Here is a 15,257-nt window from a genome sequence, read left to right as displayed (position 1 = left end):
TTGCTTCCCTTTTCCTGATTCTGGTAACCTGGATTTGCCTAATGGCTCAAGAGAATCCCATGATAAGCTCTTTGGTTTCACTGCAACACAATGTATACTTAACACATTTGTATAACACTAATGCTTCTTTTCTAGTCAGTTGCTGTTCAGAGGCTAAAGAGCAAAATAAACGAGACTGTTTTGTCATTAAAATACTCCTGGTTAACAGGGCTGTGTTTGTTTAGTTTTTTGTTTTTTTTCTCCTATTTGAATGAAATGCTACATTTGATATTAAAATGTAATTCACTGTCTTCCTTTTAAGATGTGCAAGTTAACTAGGATAGTCTGGGTGCTACTGAAAGCAAGCTAGAAATAACAGGTTTGAGACCTACACAATAAATGGATCTTTTTTTTTTTTTTGGCAGGATAAACCAGCATCATCTGAACTCCATGTTTCTGCAGCCAGGTGGCTTCTGCTACCTGAACTAGTTCCATTACAACTGGCTTAGACATCTTCACATACAACTGCAGTACAGCCACATCTTCTCTTCCCCACCCCTCACATCAATCCGCATTGATAAAGCGAGAAACACTTGTCAATTTTTAATAACAGTTTCTCAAAAGTTCCACTCAAAGACAAATCATCTTTGATTACAGATAAGAAAATCTCATAAGCCTGTATGTATGCTCGTTGCATTCATTTAAACCTAACATTTTTTCCTGCACTTTCTTCAAAGCACTTTTAAGACACTTTTTTTGTTGGTGTTGTTTGCTTTTTTGAGCAGGTCTCTAGCACATTCTTCTGCTGTTAGGTTTGATACGTGCACATAAATGGATTCCTTAAAAAAATATCGAGAACTCATATCTGTTTTTCAAACTACCATTTAATACACACATAACAATCTAGCTAAGGAATATAAAGACTTGAGATAATGTAGCTGTATTGGATGTGTTAAGCTGGTGAACACACCAGAGGAAAGTTGAGGGCACTGCACCCACAAGTGATAAACTCCTCCGAGGTTACTTGAAGACTACTTGTCCACTTCAACAGTGGAAGAAAATGTTAAGCTCTGGACAAAAGATTCAGAAAGAGTGCTCAGTAACCATCCATGTTTTCTGAACAAATCAATTTTCCCTGGGGGCAGCTGGGGAAGAAAAATGATTCTAGAGAGTTAGTATAGAAAGATACAAACATCACAGCCTTTGTGCCACCACAAAGCCCAGTAGGAGTGCCATTAAGTGTGACAAGACTGTGTTTGTCCCCTGCCATTAGTTTCCATCATGAAATATTTCACTCAATATGCAGGAACCCAGTCCCTCAGCAGGAACGTTACCAGTGTCCCTGTTCTCTACCTGTTCAGCTTTTACACTGTATCACATGAAACACAGTATTTTTTAGTCTTCCCAGTCTCTGCATGTGCTAGAATACATAACAAACCTTAACCAAGTTCAGATGTACTAGTTAAACCAGTAAATTGGCTTGGATATCCCAGATTCAGTCGGATGACAGCCTAACCACATGTGCTGTCACACTAAGACACAATCAACTACCGCAATATACACTGCAATATTGGCCCAAATCGAACCAACATGTGAAGAGGTGAATTTTACAGGAGTTTGGAGACAACAGGAAAGACATACACAGGAACAGCCTCACTTCACAGTCATTTGGGTCCAATCCAAGGCCTGCAAACCACAAAGGGAAACAAGCCCAGGATGTAACCCAGAAGAAAAATAGCGTTGGCAACATTTGCCCTTATGGTCTGGCTATAGCTAAACACAAAAAATACCCATTATGCTACCTTAATTATTGCCACACTGGTTTACTGTAATCTAGTTTGAGATTTTTTTTTTTTTCCCTCAGAACAATGGTTTTAGGACAAGAGAGTAAAGACATATATCACTTAACCAAATAAGTAAAAACAAAGTCTTTGCTTTTCAGAAAGTAAGTCTTCACTTTTCAGAAAGCAGTGCCGAACTCTCTGCCACAATTAGTTATGAGCACACGCACTACAAAAGGAAAGTCCCTCTCTGCAGTAGTCAGGCTGTCTCTGGTTTGAGACCCCTGTTGCCCCATGCCATCCTCTGTTTACTCCTGAGGCCCACAAAGTGACGCACTAAAAATTACTGCCAACAAGAGGGGGTTTTTGTCGTTGGCCTAGAAGCCAGCAGGAAGCTCCTATACCCCAGCAGGGCATAGGAAACTACTTTTGGACAAGGAGGGTGCTTTCAGAGATAAAAACATTAACAAGCACATAACAAAGTTCAGCTTTGCCTGTTACTACTCAAACTCACGTCAGGTCAAGGCCAGATGCCCATTCTCTTTGTTAAGAGAGCTTAGCCCGTTAGAAGCATGGTATAAGTATTTCCATTGCCATCCTTGCCCTTGCTCATCAACTTTACCATTGTTTGTTGCTAGCTTCTTTCATGTATCACAGCTGAAATGGGGCAATCAAGCTTTCCACAGCCAAGACTGTACAACAGGCTTCAATGCTCAAGGGAATTAAATATCCTATTCCAGCTAAAAATAGAAAGGTGAGGTTCATTCAAACAAGCAATCTCTGTAAAGCCTTCTAAGTGCTAACTTCAACAAGAAGAAAAATTGGAATATCAAATACTATGCTAGAATAGTAGACAAAATAATTAAAAACAACTTATATGTACAGAAGCTACCAAAACAAGAACAAAGCTTCCAGATTGTCCAAAACAAGCCTAAAAAAGCTGCTACTACCATAGCCTAACAGAGGCCTTGCTAGCCTAACATAGGCCTTACTAGTAGATTGGACTAATCAGAACAAAACAAATTTATGCAGCCACCACATCAGCTCTACAACACTCTCTCAGTCTCCTGATGCTAAAGGGCACCTCACCCAGCCACAGCTTTTATCACTTTCCCTGCCTGACTTGGCACATGCAGGACAGCTGAGATGGTAGGACTGGGTTCCTATTTATAGCCCTCCCTCACCTCTGTGCTCTGTAAGGGATAGTTGGCAGTATATCTTATCAGGGCTTTGTTTTTGTTCACAGTATTGATGGTAGTCTGTACCCAAAAAGGTAACTAAAGGTAGTATCTGAAATAGCAAAACATTAAGACTTTTTATTAAGACTTAAAGTAGCTAACAAAATAGGTAAGTAAATAATCTTCCCTGATTAGGAACTAAACAAGTTATAAGATAACTTCCAGTATAAAAACTGTGTTTATCATATTAAGTAGTGTTATGTTTAGGTGGTACTCTTCCTCTATTTTGCTTTTTTATATTATGCTTCAGGCTTCTGTAATATGTTGCTTTCATGTTATTTAACTACTATACATTCAGAAATTCATGTTAATAATGACTTATTAGCTTTATGTATTCATATGTTACTTCAAAGATGTAACTATGCTGAAACTTGCTTATAGAAGTAGTCTGAAACTTTTTTAAAACTTGTAGACTTGAAAATGTACATAGTACTGCTGTTCAGAGTAAGAACTTCATATGAGACCATGCCCATATATCAGTACTGTAAGGAAATGGAAACAATTCTTTTTCCTATAGCAAATACAAACTTAACTATTAGTAGGTTGATAATGATAATGTACAAGCTGGTCAAAGAAACTCTCAAACACTCAATTTAGGCTTTTAGAAAGCAGGTATTCTCTTGTGGTGCCAGGCACACAAGGGATTACTGTACCTAGTGTGCAGGTTGAATTGCTCAACTACAAAGGTTATATGCAAACAAAATATACATATTCATTAGATTTCCAAGGAATAATCAATGTATTCATATTATTTCCCAAAAGTCACTAAAACATGCAAATGTTCCTCACATATGTGTGTTTGTTTCTACTGGTGGTCATCAATAATCTTCCTCATAGTGTCTACAAGTTGAACCCAATTCTTCTGCATGCTCAGGCCATCTCATTCTTTCTTATCTTGATTCAGTTTAGGCATGTGTACTGAGCCTAGCTGGTTATGCTTCCAAAGCTGTATGTACAGCATGAGTTCCTCACCTCGTCTTCTGACACATCCTCTAGGCCTGGGTTCTCTTGCCCTCACTTTGAGGTACAAGTCTATATTTCTTACATAGGGTGATCAGCAATAGCATTAATCCTAATCCATTTGGAGCTGGAAAGCCAGTATAACACTTTCTTTGAAATCCTTGAGCGAAATTTAAACTGATACTCTCATTACAGTTTGGATATGTTCCTACTGAAGTATTGCCTTCGCTCTGTATACATGGAGGGAAGGTTCTGTCTAATGTAGTTTTTTAATGTAGTGATACCCAATTCTATTGGAGATCAGATCTTCTAGTAAAGTTGTGTTTTGTCAGAGGCATGGGCTTGTCCAGTTAATTCCAGAAGGAAGGGGAACACTAACAGCTTAGGAACACCTTATGCTTTATTTCTGTTCCTTGTGCAGACAGTCCTTTATCTTTCCAAATGGCTCCATGTACGTGGAATACTTTGAATCAGTCCAGATGTGTCCACCCTTCTGATCCACTACTGCAGTTATGTCTGGAATATAAACACTTATTTTCTGCCCCACAGTGAGCTTCCAGGCCTCTTGTATTAACAACACCGTAGCAGCCACTGCTCTCAAGCATCCAGGCTATTGCTGAGTTACTGGATCCAATTTCTTGGAAAAGCATGCTGCTGCTTACTTATATTCCCCCAAGTGCTGGGGCAGGATACCGAGGGCTACAGCCTGCCTTTCATAGGTGAATAGTTCAAAAGGCTTTTCTAAACTAGACAGCCCTAAAACTGGGGCTTTCATCAAGGCTCTTTTAAGCCGACTCTGCCTTTCATTGGCCCACTGAAGGGAGCCCCTTGGTAATTTCAAGAATTCACGTGAAGGTTTCACTATCAGTCTGTAATTAGGAATCCACATGTGGCACCATCCCACCATTCCCAGGAAAGCTCTTAATTCATAAACATTTTGAGTCTCTGGGAGTTGGCATATAGCTTCCTTCCTTTCAGTATTTCACTGTCCCTTTAAAATTTCAAAACCCTAAATATTGTACAATTCTTGTGCAATTTTAGCCTTCTCCTTCCACATTGGATACCCACTGAGTCCAAGAAAATTTCATTGTCAGTTCCAGACATTCTTCCTGAGAGTTGCCAAATAGCAGTATATCATCAACATATTGTAGTCTTATTCCCTTTTTGTTGTCTCCATAATTCTAATATTTTTTTTGCTAGCTGATCTCCAAAGATTGTCAGACTATTTTTAAATCCTTGTGGTGATACTGCCAAGTACACTGAGTTTTCCTTCCCACCTTGGGGTTCTCCCATTTAAAGGCAAACAACTCCTGGTGTTCAGAATCAAGCGGGATGCAGAGAAAGGCATATTTTAAATCTAAAACTGTAAACCACGCTTGTTCTTCAGTGAGAGCAGTTAATAACGTATATGGATTTGTTGCCACAGGGTGAATATCTTGAACAACTTGATTCACTCCTCTCAGATCCTGGACTAGCTTGTAAGATTTCCCATCAACTTTCTTAACAGGTAAAATTGGAGCATTATACTTAAATTCATGCTCTCTCAACGCACCATATTCTAAAAATGTCCATATAATAGGTACTAACCCAAGTTTAGCTTCTAATTTTAAGTGATATTGCTGCAATCTTACCGGTGCTGATCCTGGCTTAAGATCTATCCTTATGGGTTCAGCCCTCTTTGATCTTCCTGGTATTTCTCCTGCCAAAGCAATGGGAATCACTGTGTCCTCAAATTCAACTGGGATTTCTCCTTCCCTTGTTCAGTCTCCTGTAATAACAATATTGAAGCTTAGACAAATTTAGATTCAGGCATTAATACCTCTACCTCACCATTTTAAAACTTTATTTCAGCCTCTAATGTTTCCAATAAGTCTTGACCTATTAATGATTTTGATGCACCTGACAGATACAAAAACCGATGTTACCCATTGTTTTCCAATTAAAAATTTTAAGGGTTTGAAGAAGGGCTTTATTTCCAACTTTCCTGTCACACCAATAATTCTTACAGTATCATTATCCTAATTCATGTTTGTTTGTATTTAAAACCAAGTAAGTGGCCCCTGTATCAACTAAACAATCTGTATCAGTTTCATCTTCCTCCAGCTTAATTTGAACCAGAGGTTCTGCTGGGGAAGTTTCTTCTGGTCCCCTTTACTCTCTAGCCTCTACGGCTGCTATAGGGATATTTGATCCCTTGGGCCCATGTAGTAATGGACACTCATCTCCAGCGTCCCTCCTTTCTACAACAGACACACTGAGTTTCTCCTATCAGGGGCCTCAGCAGTCCTTTACCATATCCTCTTCCTTGATAACCCCCTCTAAATCTACCTCCAGGTCCTCTTCAAGGATCATAAGTTTCTTCTAGCACAGCAATCAATCTAGCATTCCCTTCCTTTTTGTTAAATTACCCAAGCTGCATCAAATGATTTTCCCAAATCTCTAGCATCTGCCACCTGCAGCCAAAATTCAGAGACCAAATAAAAACAGTTAGCCAAGTTGGGGACTCTAACCTCTTTTTCTCAAACCAAATGGGGACTCTAACGCCAGTCCCTGTCCTAAACCCAAACCTGTGTAGCTTTCGCTGTGTCTTATGGGCAGATACCCAAATTTTCCAAAAGAATGCCTTTGTACTTACAAAACAGCTGTTTTCGCTCAGGGGCTCTTTGGTCTGAGGATCAGTGTCCTCTCCAAGAATCCCTCAGTGCTGGCTGAGGCTCCACGATCCCAGGAACCATTGAGGCTTAAGAGCTGTGTCCCACCTGGGTTGCCAAAACTGATACCGTACAAGCTGGTCGAAGAAACTCTCTAACACTCAATTTGGAGTTTTAGAAAGCAGGCATTCTTCTATTGCAGCGTGAGGTGCACAGGGGATCACTGCACCTAGTGTACGTGCTGAGTTGCCCGAATACAAGGATTATATGCAAACAAAATATACATATTCATTAGATTTCCAAGGAATAATCAATGTATTCATATTATGTCCCAAAAGTCATTAAAACATGCAAATGTCCCTCACACATGCACATTTGTTTCTACTGGTGATCGTCTGGGGTCTTCTTGTGCTCGTTGATGGTTTTCCTCACTGTGTTTGCTGGTTGAACCCAGTTCTTGTGCAAGCTCAGGCCATTTTGCTTTCTTATCTTGTTGCTTCTTCAACTTAAGCACACATATTGAGCTTAGTTGGTTACATCTCCAAAGCCATATGCACAGCGTGAGTTCTTCACCTTGTCTTCTTCTAACACATCCTCCAGGCCTGGGTCCTCTCGCCCTCACTTTGAGATACAAGTCTGTATTTTCTTACAGTTTAAGCTGGCTAAGTAATACAAAGTTTTTAAACTTCCTTCTATCTAACTAAACATAGCAAAGGTTAGACCTATCTGCTCATAAAACATTTTAAATTTTGCTTCATTGATGGGGGGCTGGGGGGGGGGGGGGGGAGGAAGAACCATATGTCCTTTTGGTTTGGTATCAGATAGATCTAATTTATTCCAGATACTTGTGACTTTACAGTGAATCTGTGTGCTTACTTAACTCAAGTGGCACACGTTAAAATGAGGTGTACAGGAGGTAGGCTTGTCTTTTATCTAATGTGTGAACAGCAGCCTACAGAAGCTTGCAGTTTTCTTCTTTTTACCTGTTTTTCTGCAGAGGGTGAACAAAGCTCTGGCAGGTACAAGGAAAATGGCGGCGTCCCAATGCCTGACTGGAAGGAGAGCTTTAAAACCCTTTAGGGTGCCAGCTTATAGTAGGCTATTTTTAACCACAGTGCAATACTGTCTGTCTGTCTGTGTGGGCGTTATGCTACATAGCACTGCCCGCAAGAAGAAGCGCTTCCTTGTGCGGGGACCTCTGAGCCTTCCTTCAGAGAAGCCAGCCCCGGCACAGACTCCTTACCCCTCACGGGGCAAAAAACGGCAGCTAAGAAAGGGAATCGTTGAAACGTGCAGCCCTCGGGCCTCCGAGGGGGAACTGAAAGAATTTTTCCTCACAAACTGCTGGTGCACGGCGGCTGCGCTGCCATACGGCGCACGGCAGCCGCCGCCTGGGGGCGACCCTATGTGGGGCGCGCTCGGTGCTCCGGTTCTGCAGGAACCGCCATGGCGGCGGTGCAGGATGTGGAGATCGACCCGGAGGGCACCTTCAAGTACATCTTGGTGCGGCTGCAGCGGCCGGGCGGCGAGGGGCAGCGTCACATCGTGCGGGGCACCAAGGCGGCCGAGTTCCACAGTGGGTGACGGGCCGCGGGGGGGACGCGACTCATGGCGGGGCCGCGCCGCTCGCCTCAGCGCCCGGCCGCCTCCCTCAGAGCGGCCGCAGGCTTCCAGGGGAAGGAGAGCCCTTCCCTCAGCCCTTCAGGAGGCAAATGCAAAATGTGGGGGATGATCCCGGGTCTCTGCTGCCATTTCCAAGCCTCATAAACCGTTAGCTGAGCACGACGAGCTCACCAAGTGATATAAACATTAGTGCAGTCTGTGCTTATCTAGAGAACCTGCCCTTTGCCTCACAGGTGAACGAAGGAAATGAGAGGAAAAATAGTTGAAAATAGCCGAAAATAAGAGTTCTAGAGTGCTTGATGCACAGCACACCTTGTAATGGCTCTAACTGTTCTCGTTGTGCAGATCACATATTTGAAAAAGTGAATCCTGAAATGGAAAAGCTGGGATACGAATGCAAGTGCCTTGGAGGAGGGAAAATTGATCATAATAGCAAAGACAAGAAAATTAGGGTATTTGGGCTCTCTACAGTAAGTGCCTCTCCTGTATTCCATCAAATCTTTTTGTTCTGGGATTTTTGTTTTATCGCATGGTGGCTTTCAGCACTTTGAATCAGAGTGTAAACAACTGGGAAACTTGCCTGGCTTACTTGTGGGGTAGGTTAGAAAAACACTATTTTTAAGGGCAGGAGACCAAAACAAAGAGAACAGATAATACTGAATGATGATTATAATCAAGGCTAAAAGTGGAAGTTAGCATTTCTTGACTCAGAATGTGTTAGGCATACAGCCCGAGTGGAAATGTTTGCAGCTGTAGGATCCTGATCCAGCTGTAGAGTTGGCTGGCTGGAAAGCAGGACATTTCTGTTGCTATTCTGTGCAAGTTAAATTTATTTGTGAAAAGACTTATTAAGTGGTAATAACTGCAAGTAAAGATTATAGGCTTTTAATGTAGACAAATACAAAATGGTTCTATTAAGTTAATCGAAATTTTTATGGAAAGTGATGGCTACTTCACATGTGCTAACCTTAACCTGATGAGCAATCAAAGCTGGGCCTTGAATGTGTTAAGTGTTTTTAAATGTTACTGCTGTCTTTTTTCCAAGATGACTCCAGCCACCTGGAATCATATGTTACAAATCTTAAGGAGTATTTTTTTTTTTTTGTGCTGAGGGTAGGCAGTGGGTAATACTCTGTTGAAGTCTCTTGATTTTGGATGCCCTTTATAATTGTATTTTGGATGAGACTTAACACCTGCATTACTAAATAAGTTGCTAATTTAGTGTTAGAAGCTGCAGTCAAATCTTGCTCTTGTAACCCAAAGTCTATGGAAAGTACCTTGTTTCTCTGCTTTTGGTACCTTGAAGCTTACAGATGAGCCCCAGGTGAAATAATTTTACTACCATGAGGGCTTCTGTTTGGTAGAGACATGGAGATTCAGAAGACCTCAATAGTAGGCTATAGATTAGTATATTAATTATTTTGATGCTTTTCTTCACTTGGAGATTTGCTGTCAGACTCTAAAAACAGCACTATCTTAGTGTTTTATGAAAATCAGAGAAACTTCTTTTCAAGTAGATGATGTCCTGTCATTTGCAAAGCTGAGAGGTGTCTTCAAAGTGGTTACCAAAGCAAGAGCGATCTGTAGATCTGTGATGTAGAGCTGAAAGTATAAACCTGCAGTATTTTTGATATAGTTGTATTTTCTGGTATTTTTGAAAAGTCTGTGTTTTATAACGCATCAATTTCATCCTGTGCAGTTTAAACACTGGTTTACTTAAATTGTTTCTTCTGAGGCAGAGTCAGTGATGAATAAGTATATTTTGCATGATAATGCAATCGTGAACTATTTTCAGTCTTCTGAGTTAAATGTTTCCTACTAAATATTACTGGAAAATGACAGTAACTTGTAAATAACATTTTTTATCAGCAGACTACACTATTGCGCAGTGAAGTCTTTTTGACAGGGGGAAAAACTATTAATCTGGATTTATTTCAGAATTATAGATAACTTCAGTCATTCAAGATGAGGGAAAGGCACTTTCTACCACATCTCTTAAATTTCAGTGCAGGACTAAAACTGATCAGTGATTTAAATGAGGCTTAAAAATGAGATGGGTCATCTGACTTGCCTTAGTTTGCAGTTTCAGTGGCAAAAAAAGCACAATTAAAATTATGCTATTACCAACTAAGGAAAGATTACAAATACATAAAACGTGAAAAGTGTGATTTCTTTGGTGGCTAAAATAGTACTCAGATGTTCACACATATGGCTTCATGTTCTGTTTTCCTTCAGCTGAGCCAAATCAGATGCTTGTATGCTCATACATTGAAACAGGTCAATATACTCTGATTTAAAAAGAACATTCAGTAAATATTATGGTTGAGGGGTTGGGAGCATTTTAAAGCAATCTTTCTGCTGGAGAAATCACAGTTAAAAAAAAAAAATGCAGCTTCTGTTACTGGAGATTGATTCGTTTGTTTTCTACAAATTGGGGTGGGGGGAATTGGAGTTGACAATAGAAAAATAAAATCTGATACTGCAAGAGCAACTCTTTTAGAACCTGTGTTTATTTCTAATTTGTATTTGAGCTACTTGCAGTGTCAAACCATGTAACTGGATAATTTGTGTTGACAAGAACTCAATGGTCCTGTGGAGTTGCTTTCTGTACTTGTCTAATAAACTCTTGTTCTTTCTTGCAGGGCTATGGAAAAGCAGATCATTCAGTGACTGTAGAGATATTGAAAAAGGTGTATACAGATTATGAAATTACATGGTCAGATGACAAGAAATAAATTGGCTACTTACGAATGTGACATGCAGTTCAAAACTGGTAACTTTTTGAGTTGTACTTCAATAAAACTACATGTCTGTATGCATGTTATAAATCTGGAGTAACTGGTCTCTGCTGTAATTTATAGTGCTGTTAGTAATCCCCAGGTATCTCTTACTTTTCAGGTCATTCTTTTGTGCAAATTTTGCAGTTCTCAGCTTTTTTTTCATGCTCCTTTTGACTTGCCACCTAATTAAACACTCCCACATCATCTTACCTCCAATTTTTCATCTAATTTTATCTCACTGATGCATTGCAGGGTATATCAGGATTTTGCCATCACCTTTAATGCCCCAGGACCAAACATGTTCTCTGATCCTTTTGTCTGCGGTGTTTTCATTTTTTTCTTTCAATTTCTCTTCTGGCTGTTCAACTTTCTTATCCACACTTATAAAAATTGAAGGGGGGCAATAATGTAAATCTTCCATTTAATCCATGGATTTGAAAAGTTGGTATTTGTTCCACACAAGTAATGATCCTGTGGCTGGTGGCAAGCAATGTCAAATTTTGACAGTACTTCTCATTCTGATTCTTCTGTACTTCTTTTACTCCTCATGAGCATAATGACTTTTTCCTTTTCTAGGACTGTAATTACCAACCCAGCCAGAACCAGTATACCTAGGCAGGGTCAGGATTAATTTACGGGCACCTGTTTCCTCCTGTTGTAGCAAGCTTTTGCCCTTCATTTGTGAAGATCCTTGCTGCAATCTTCACTTTGTTTCCTGTTGATCTTCTGTTGAATGCTGTTGTGGGTTTTCAAAGCAGTACCTTTTCTCTTGCTCACACTGTTGACTTGCAGTCATCAGGAGATCTCTGTATACAAATCCTGGTTCTCCCCTTTGCTGTGACCCTTCTTACACTTATCTGACAGTATCTGTAGTCTCCAGTGGCTTTTTCTTTTCAATGTGCGGAACTCAAACCAGAATGAAATGGGAGAGGTGTTAGTCTAGTTTCTGTCATGATAATAAAGCAGTAACAGAATTATTTTCCTTATCCCTCCATCACTCTCCTGTACATTTGTTTTGATTTTTAATCACTGGTGCCGTTATGCACTGAGGTGTGGTTCCTTTTAAGGTCTCAGAGTTAATCTCAGGTCCTTGTACACTGTGAGTCATGTATATATACATCAGGGGTGGCTGCCTCTTCTAGGAATATAACTCACCATGAGTTCAATGTATTTGCAACTGCCTCTGGTTGGATCACGGAATTTTGAATAGCTGGATCGACAGCAGCAACTGATTTCTTGCTTAACATTTCTTTCACCTGGGCACATGAGGAGTTAAGTTAGCTACTACAGCATCCAATGTATGCTGAAGGGCACCTGATGGCCTTTTTCGACTTACTGATCACCAGAGGCTGGGCAGAGGGGAATCTCCTGTTCTCATCCTCAAACCTTTTGTCCCACTTCTCATTAGAAAAAATCCAGGTATTTCCATCCCAATAATCACCCGGAAGCAAGATATGAACCTGGTGCTTCAGGTCTCTTGGGTGGTCTCTGCTTTCCCTATGCACAGACTGGACTTTCTCTTCCAGCCTCTGTATGCCGCTGTATTTATCTGCTGTTTGTGCTTGTCTTTATGCTTTTGTGCATTGCTCTTCTGTCTGTGCCACTTCAATTGCTATGATAGCATTGGGTGTTTCATGCCAAGATTTTGATTTCAGAAAATGATTACACGCCTCTGTACCTAGTTACCAAGAATAGCATGCAAATCAATAATTTGCAAATTGAGCACTTCCCACTTGTATTTTCCTCAGGGCTTTTTTTCCCCTAACATTTAGCAAAGTAACTGTAACGGATGCCATTTAACTTTTGCCAGTATACAAAACTGATTTATTTTTTTAATCCTGTCATTTCCCAAAATTAGCAAATAGTCTTCAAGAGGAAGTCATCAGTTAAGGACAGCGCCTGTTAAAGTAAACACGCTTTTTCATTTAGTTTCCTGAAACATTTTATGACAGATTTTAATGTTTCTCTCCACAATACTTACGAGAAGGACATAATTTAGACCGGATTTCTTATTGTAATGACTCTCTCAAAAAGTAAGGGGATGGAGCCGGGGGAGAAAAGGGGTGACTTGGAAAGAGCTGAAAATTGAGTTGCCAGTTGAACGCTTTGTTTCCTCATCCAAGAAACTGAGCCTGATGTAATGGTTTGTGTTATCAGAAAGAGACTTTTGAGGGTCTTCTAAATTGTTATTTTCTACTGTAATTTAACTTGGGGAAATGCTAATTACCCTAGTGATTAAGTAGATGTACAAGTATTACAAGTAAGTTAAAGATTTTTTTATTCCAGATCATGAAAAAAGCAGGAAACTGGTCACAAGGGTGGTGATGATTTGGCAAGGGGAGAAAGTTTACTGGCTTCCCTAATCTAAGAACAGCTTTATTATTGATGTTAAAACATCAACAGAACACTGAGCCCACAAAACTGTTTAATTCTGCTTCCTCTCTGAGTGTATCTGTGGACTTCTAAGAACAGAATAGAACTCATCTGAACTTATGGAAATCCCAATGCTAATTTTGCTGATTTCACCTGAGAAAAATATCCTATATTGATTCTCTTCTGTAATTTTAGAAATGGGAACTTAATTCCACTGTTGGGATTCCTGGTTTGCAGGTGTGCAATCATTGTGATTGTGGCTCTAGCAGTCTTCACTTGAAAGTCTGCTTGAAAGCTGCTTGAGCAAGCCAAAAATAAAATAAGGATGCTGAGCAAAGGAATATTATTAAAACTGAGGGTGAGATTGATCATGTAATATTTTCCAGATGAAGCGTTATAGCAGGCAATTCTAAGTGCCTTCTTTATTCAAAAAATACATGAGGTTCTTGTTCTTTATCATATTCATTCTTACAGGGGTCAAGATTTCTTATGGCTTCAGGTACCCTTCTTGGAAACAGCTCTAGACCTAGCAGGTGTAGAACAAGCTATTCAGTCGCTGTGTAAGCAGTGATTTGTTTTAAGGCTGAGGTATGGAAAATAGCAAGTGGTAGTGATGTTTCCAACTTCCCAGTTTTGACAAAGAACTGTTAACAGTACTTCATTGATCTGCCAAAGCTAAAACTTCCTTTTGTTTCTCAGTCTGTAGTCGGTACTTGTCTGTCATCGGTAGGTTTCAGACCTGATGCAGAAAAATTCCAAAGCGCAATCACAGCTGACTGCTTGCAGAGCACAACTGACTGCTTTTTTCCTCTCTCCTGTGAAAGAGCACTTCAGTAATTTCCTAAGTATCCCTTTAAAGTAGTCTGCTAACAATTGTTTTTGAAACAACAGTAGTTGTTAAGGCTCTTCTGTAAAGTATAGGAAATCCTCTATGGTTATCTTAATAGCAACACGGTCAAAATAGGAATCTTGCCGTTGGCTTTCATGGGCTGCAGTGACGGGAACTTACTTTACGCAATACCAAGTGATTTAAGTCACTGCTGTAGTAAGTCTTTCTCCACCTTCTCAGATTATTTATTGCCTTTTCTCCCCTGCATTTATTGAGTATCCTTATACCCAGTTTACTGCAGTGGTTGGCTTGTCTCGGAGTTTATATTTCTGCAAGGGCGCCCAATGCGTTTTTGCTGCAGTAAAGCAGCGTACGCTGACAAGCAGTACCACTGCTGTACCTGGTAGAGTTCTGTAACAGCCTGCTGTCTGGTTTAGTTGAAGCAAAACATACCGTGGTTGCTTTTTTGTGTGTGAATTGTTGGTGACACCAAACACTTGGGACCAGATTTTGTACTTCTTTGGGTTTTTTTGCATTTTTTTGACTAGGTAATTTCTTCAGCAACGTGCAGTCTTGTCTCACCATCAGTATCATCAGCCTAGGACGCGGGAGTGACTTGCACACAGGCTTTTCTAAAAGCCTGCTGCCCTACCAAACTGCCTAAAAGACTGAAGAGGTATGAAAGTGTTTAGCAGGTTTGGAAAATGAGTCATATTGTATGGTCAGTATCTGGAAAGATCTTACCAAAACCAGTATAGCACTCTAGTCAGTCTCCTTTCCTAATTGCAACCTAAAACTCAGTTCTGTCATCCTCCAGTTTCCTAGACTGTGTTGGTAGGTTTATCAGTTGTTCATTTTAAAGAACATCTTACGTAGAGTCTTCTTCCAACTCAATTTCTAAAACAAATTATTTTTTATTTCTGCAAAGAGGATGCCTTTTTCCAATTCCTTGCTGAAATTTCTTAGGAATGCGTCAAAATATGAATACGAAAATTCACAAACCACAGTAGAAAATATTCTCTGGTATGCTTTTTCAAAGGTTT

At 40.1% G+C, this 15,257-nt stretch overlaps 1 protein-coding gene and 1 long non-coding RNA gene across 2 annotated transcripts; one reads left to right on the top strand and one right to left on the bottom strand.

The window, feature by feature from the left end:
• Window positions 1-230: 230 nt before the first annotated feature.
• On the bottom strand, window positions 231-4,214 carry LOC121074270. Its single transcript, XR_005822241.1, has 3 exons — window positions 2,711-4,214; window positions 2,275-2,500; window positions 231-1,665 (listed from the first exon to the last, which is right to left on the bottom strand). It is a non-coding gene; the product is annotated as an uncharacterized LOC121074270 (long non-coding RNA).
• A 3,629-nt stretch (window positions 4,215-7,843) lies between these two features.
• LOC121074269 (14 kDa phosphohistidine phosphatase-like) lies at window positions 7,844-11,066 on the top strand. Its single transcript, XM_040566156.1, has 3 exons — window positions 7,844-8,185; window positions 8,578-8,702; window positions 10,875-11,066. Exons 1-3 carry the CDS (start codon window positions 8,056-8,058, stop codon window positions 10,965-10,967), a joined length of 348 nt encoding a protein of 115 aa, XP_040422090.1. The 5' UTR covers window positions 7,844-8,055; the 3' UTR covers window positions 10,968-11,066.
• The last annotated feature ends 4,191 nt before the right edge of the window (window positions 11,067-15,257 follow it).

The sequence above is a fragment of the Cygnus olor genome, chromosome 8 (genome assembly GCF_009769625.2).
Source record: "Cygnus olor isolate bCygOlo1 chromosome 8, bCygOlo1.pri.v2, whole genome shotgun sequence".
Classification (NCBI taxonomy): Eukaryota; Metazoa; Chordata; class Aves; order Anseriformes; family Anatidae; genus Cygnus; species Cygnus olor.
Note: the sequence above shows the minus strand (reverse complement) of the source record. Positions and strands in the feature narration are given on the sequence as shown.

What these genes read in the sequence shown, in the direction of transcription:
- LOC121074269 (XM_040566156.1), top strand. Translation starts at nt 8,056, where the DNA reads ATGGCGGCGGTGCAGGATGTGGAGATCGACCCGGAGGGCACCTTCAAG. An exon ending in CAAGGCGGCCGAGTTCCACA is followed by an intron (nt 8,186 to 8,577) that starts GTGGGTGACGGG and finishes CTCGTTGTGCAG; the next exon opens with ATCACATATTTGAAAAAGTG. An exon ending in GGGTATTTGGGCTCTCTACA is followed by an intron (nt 8,703 to 10,874) that starts GTAAGTGCCTCT and finishes TCTTTCTTGCAG; the next exon opens with GGCTATGGAAAAGCAGATCA.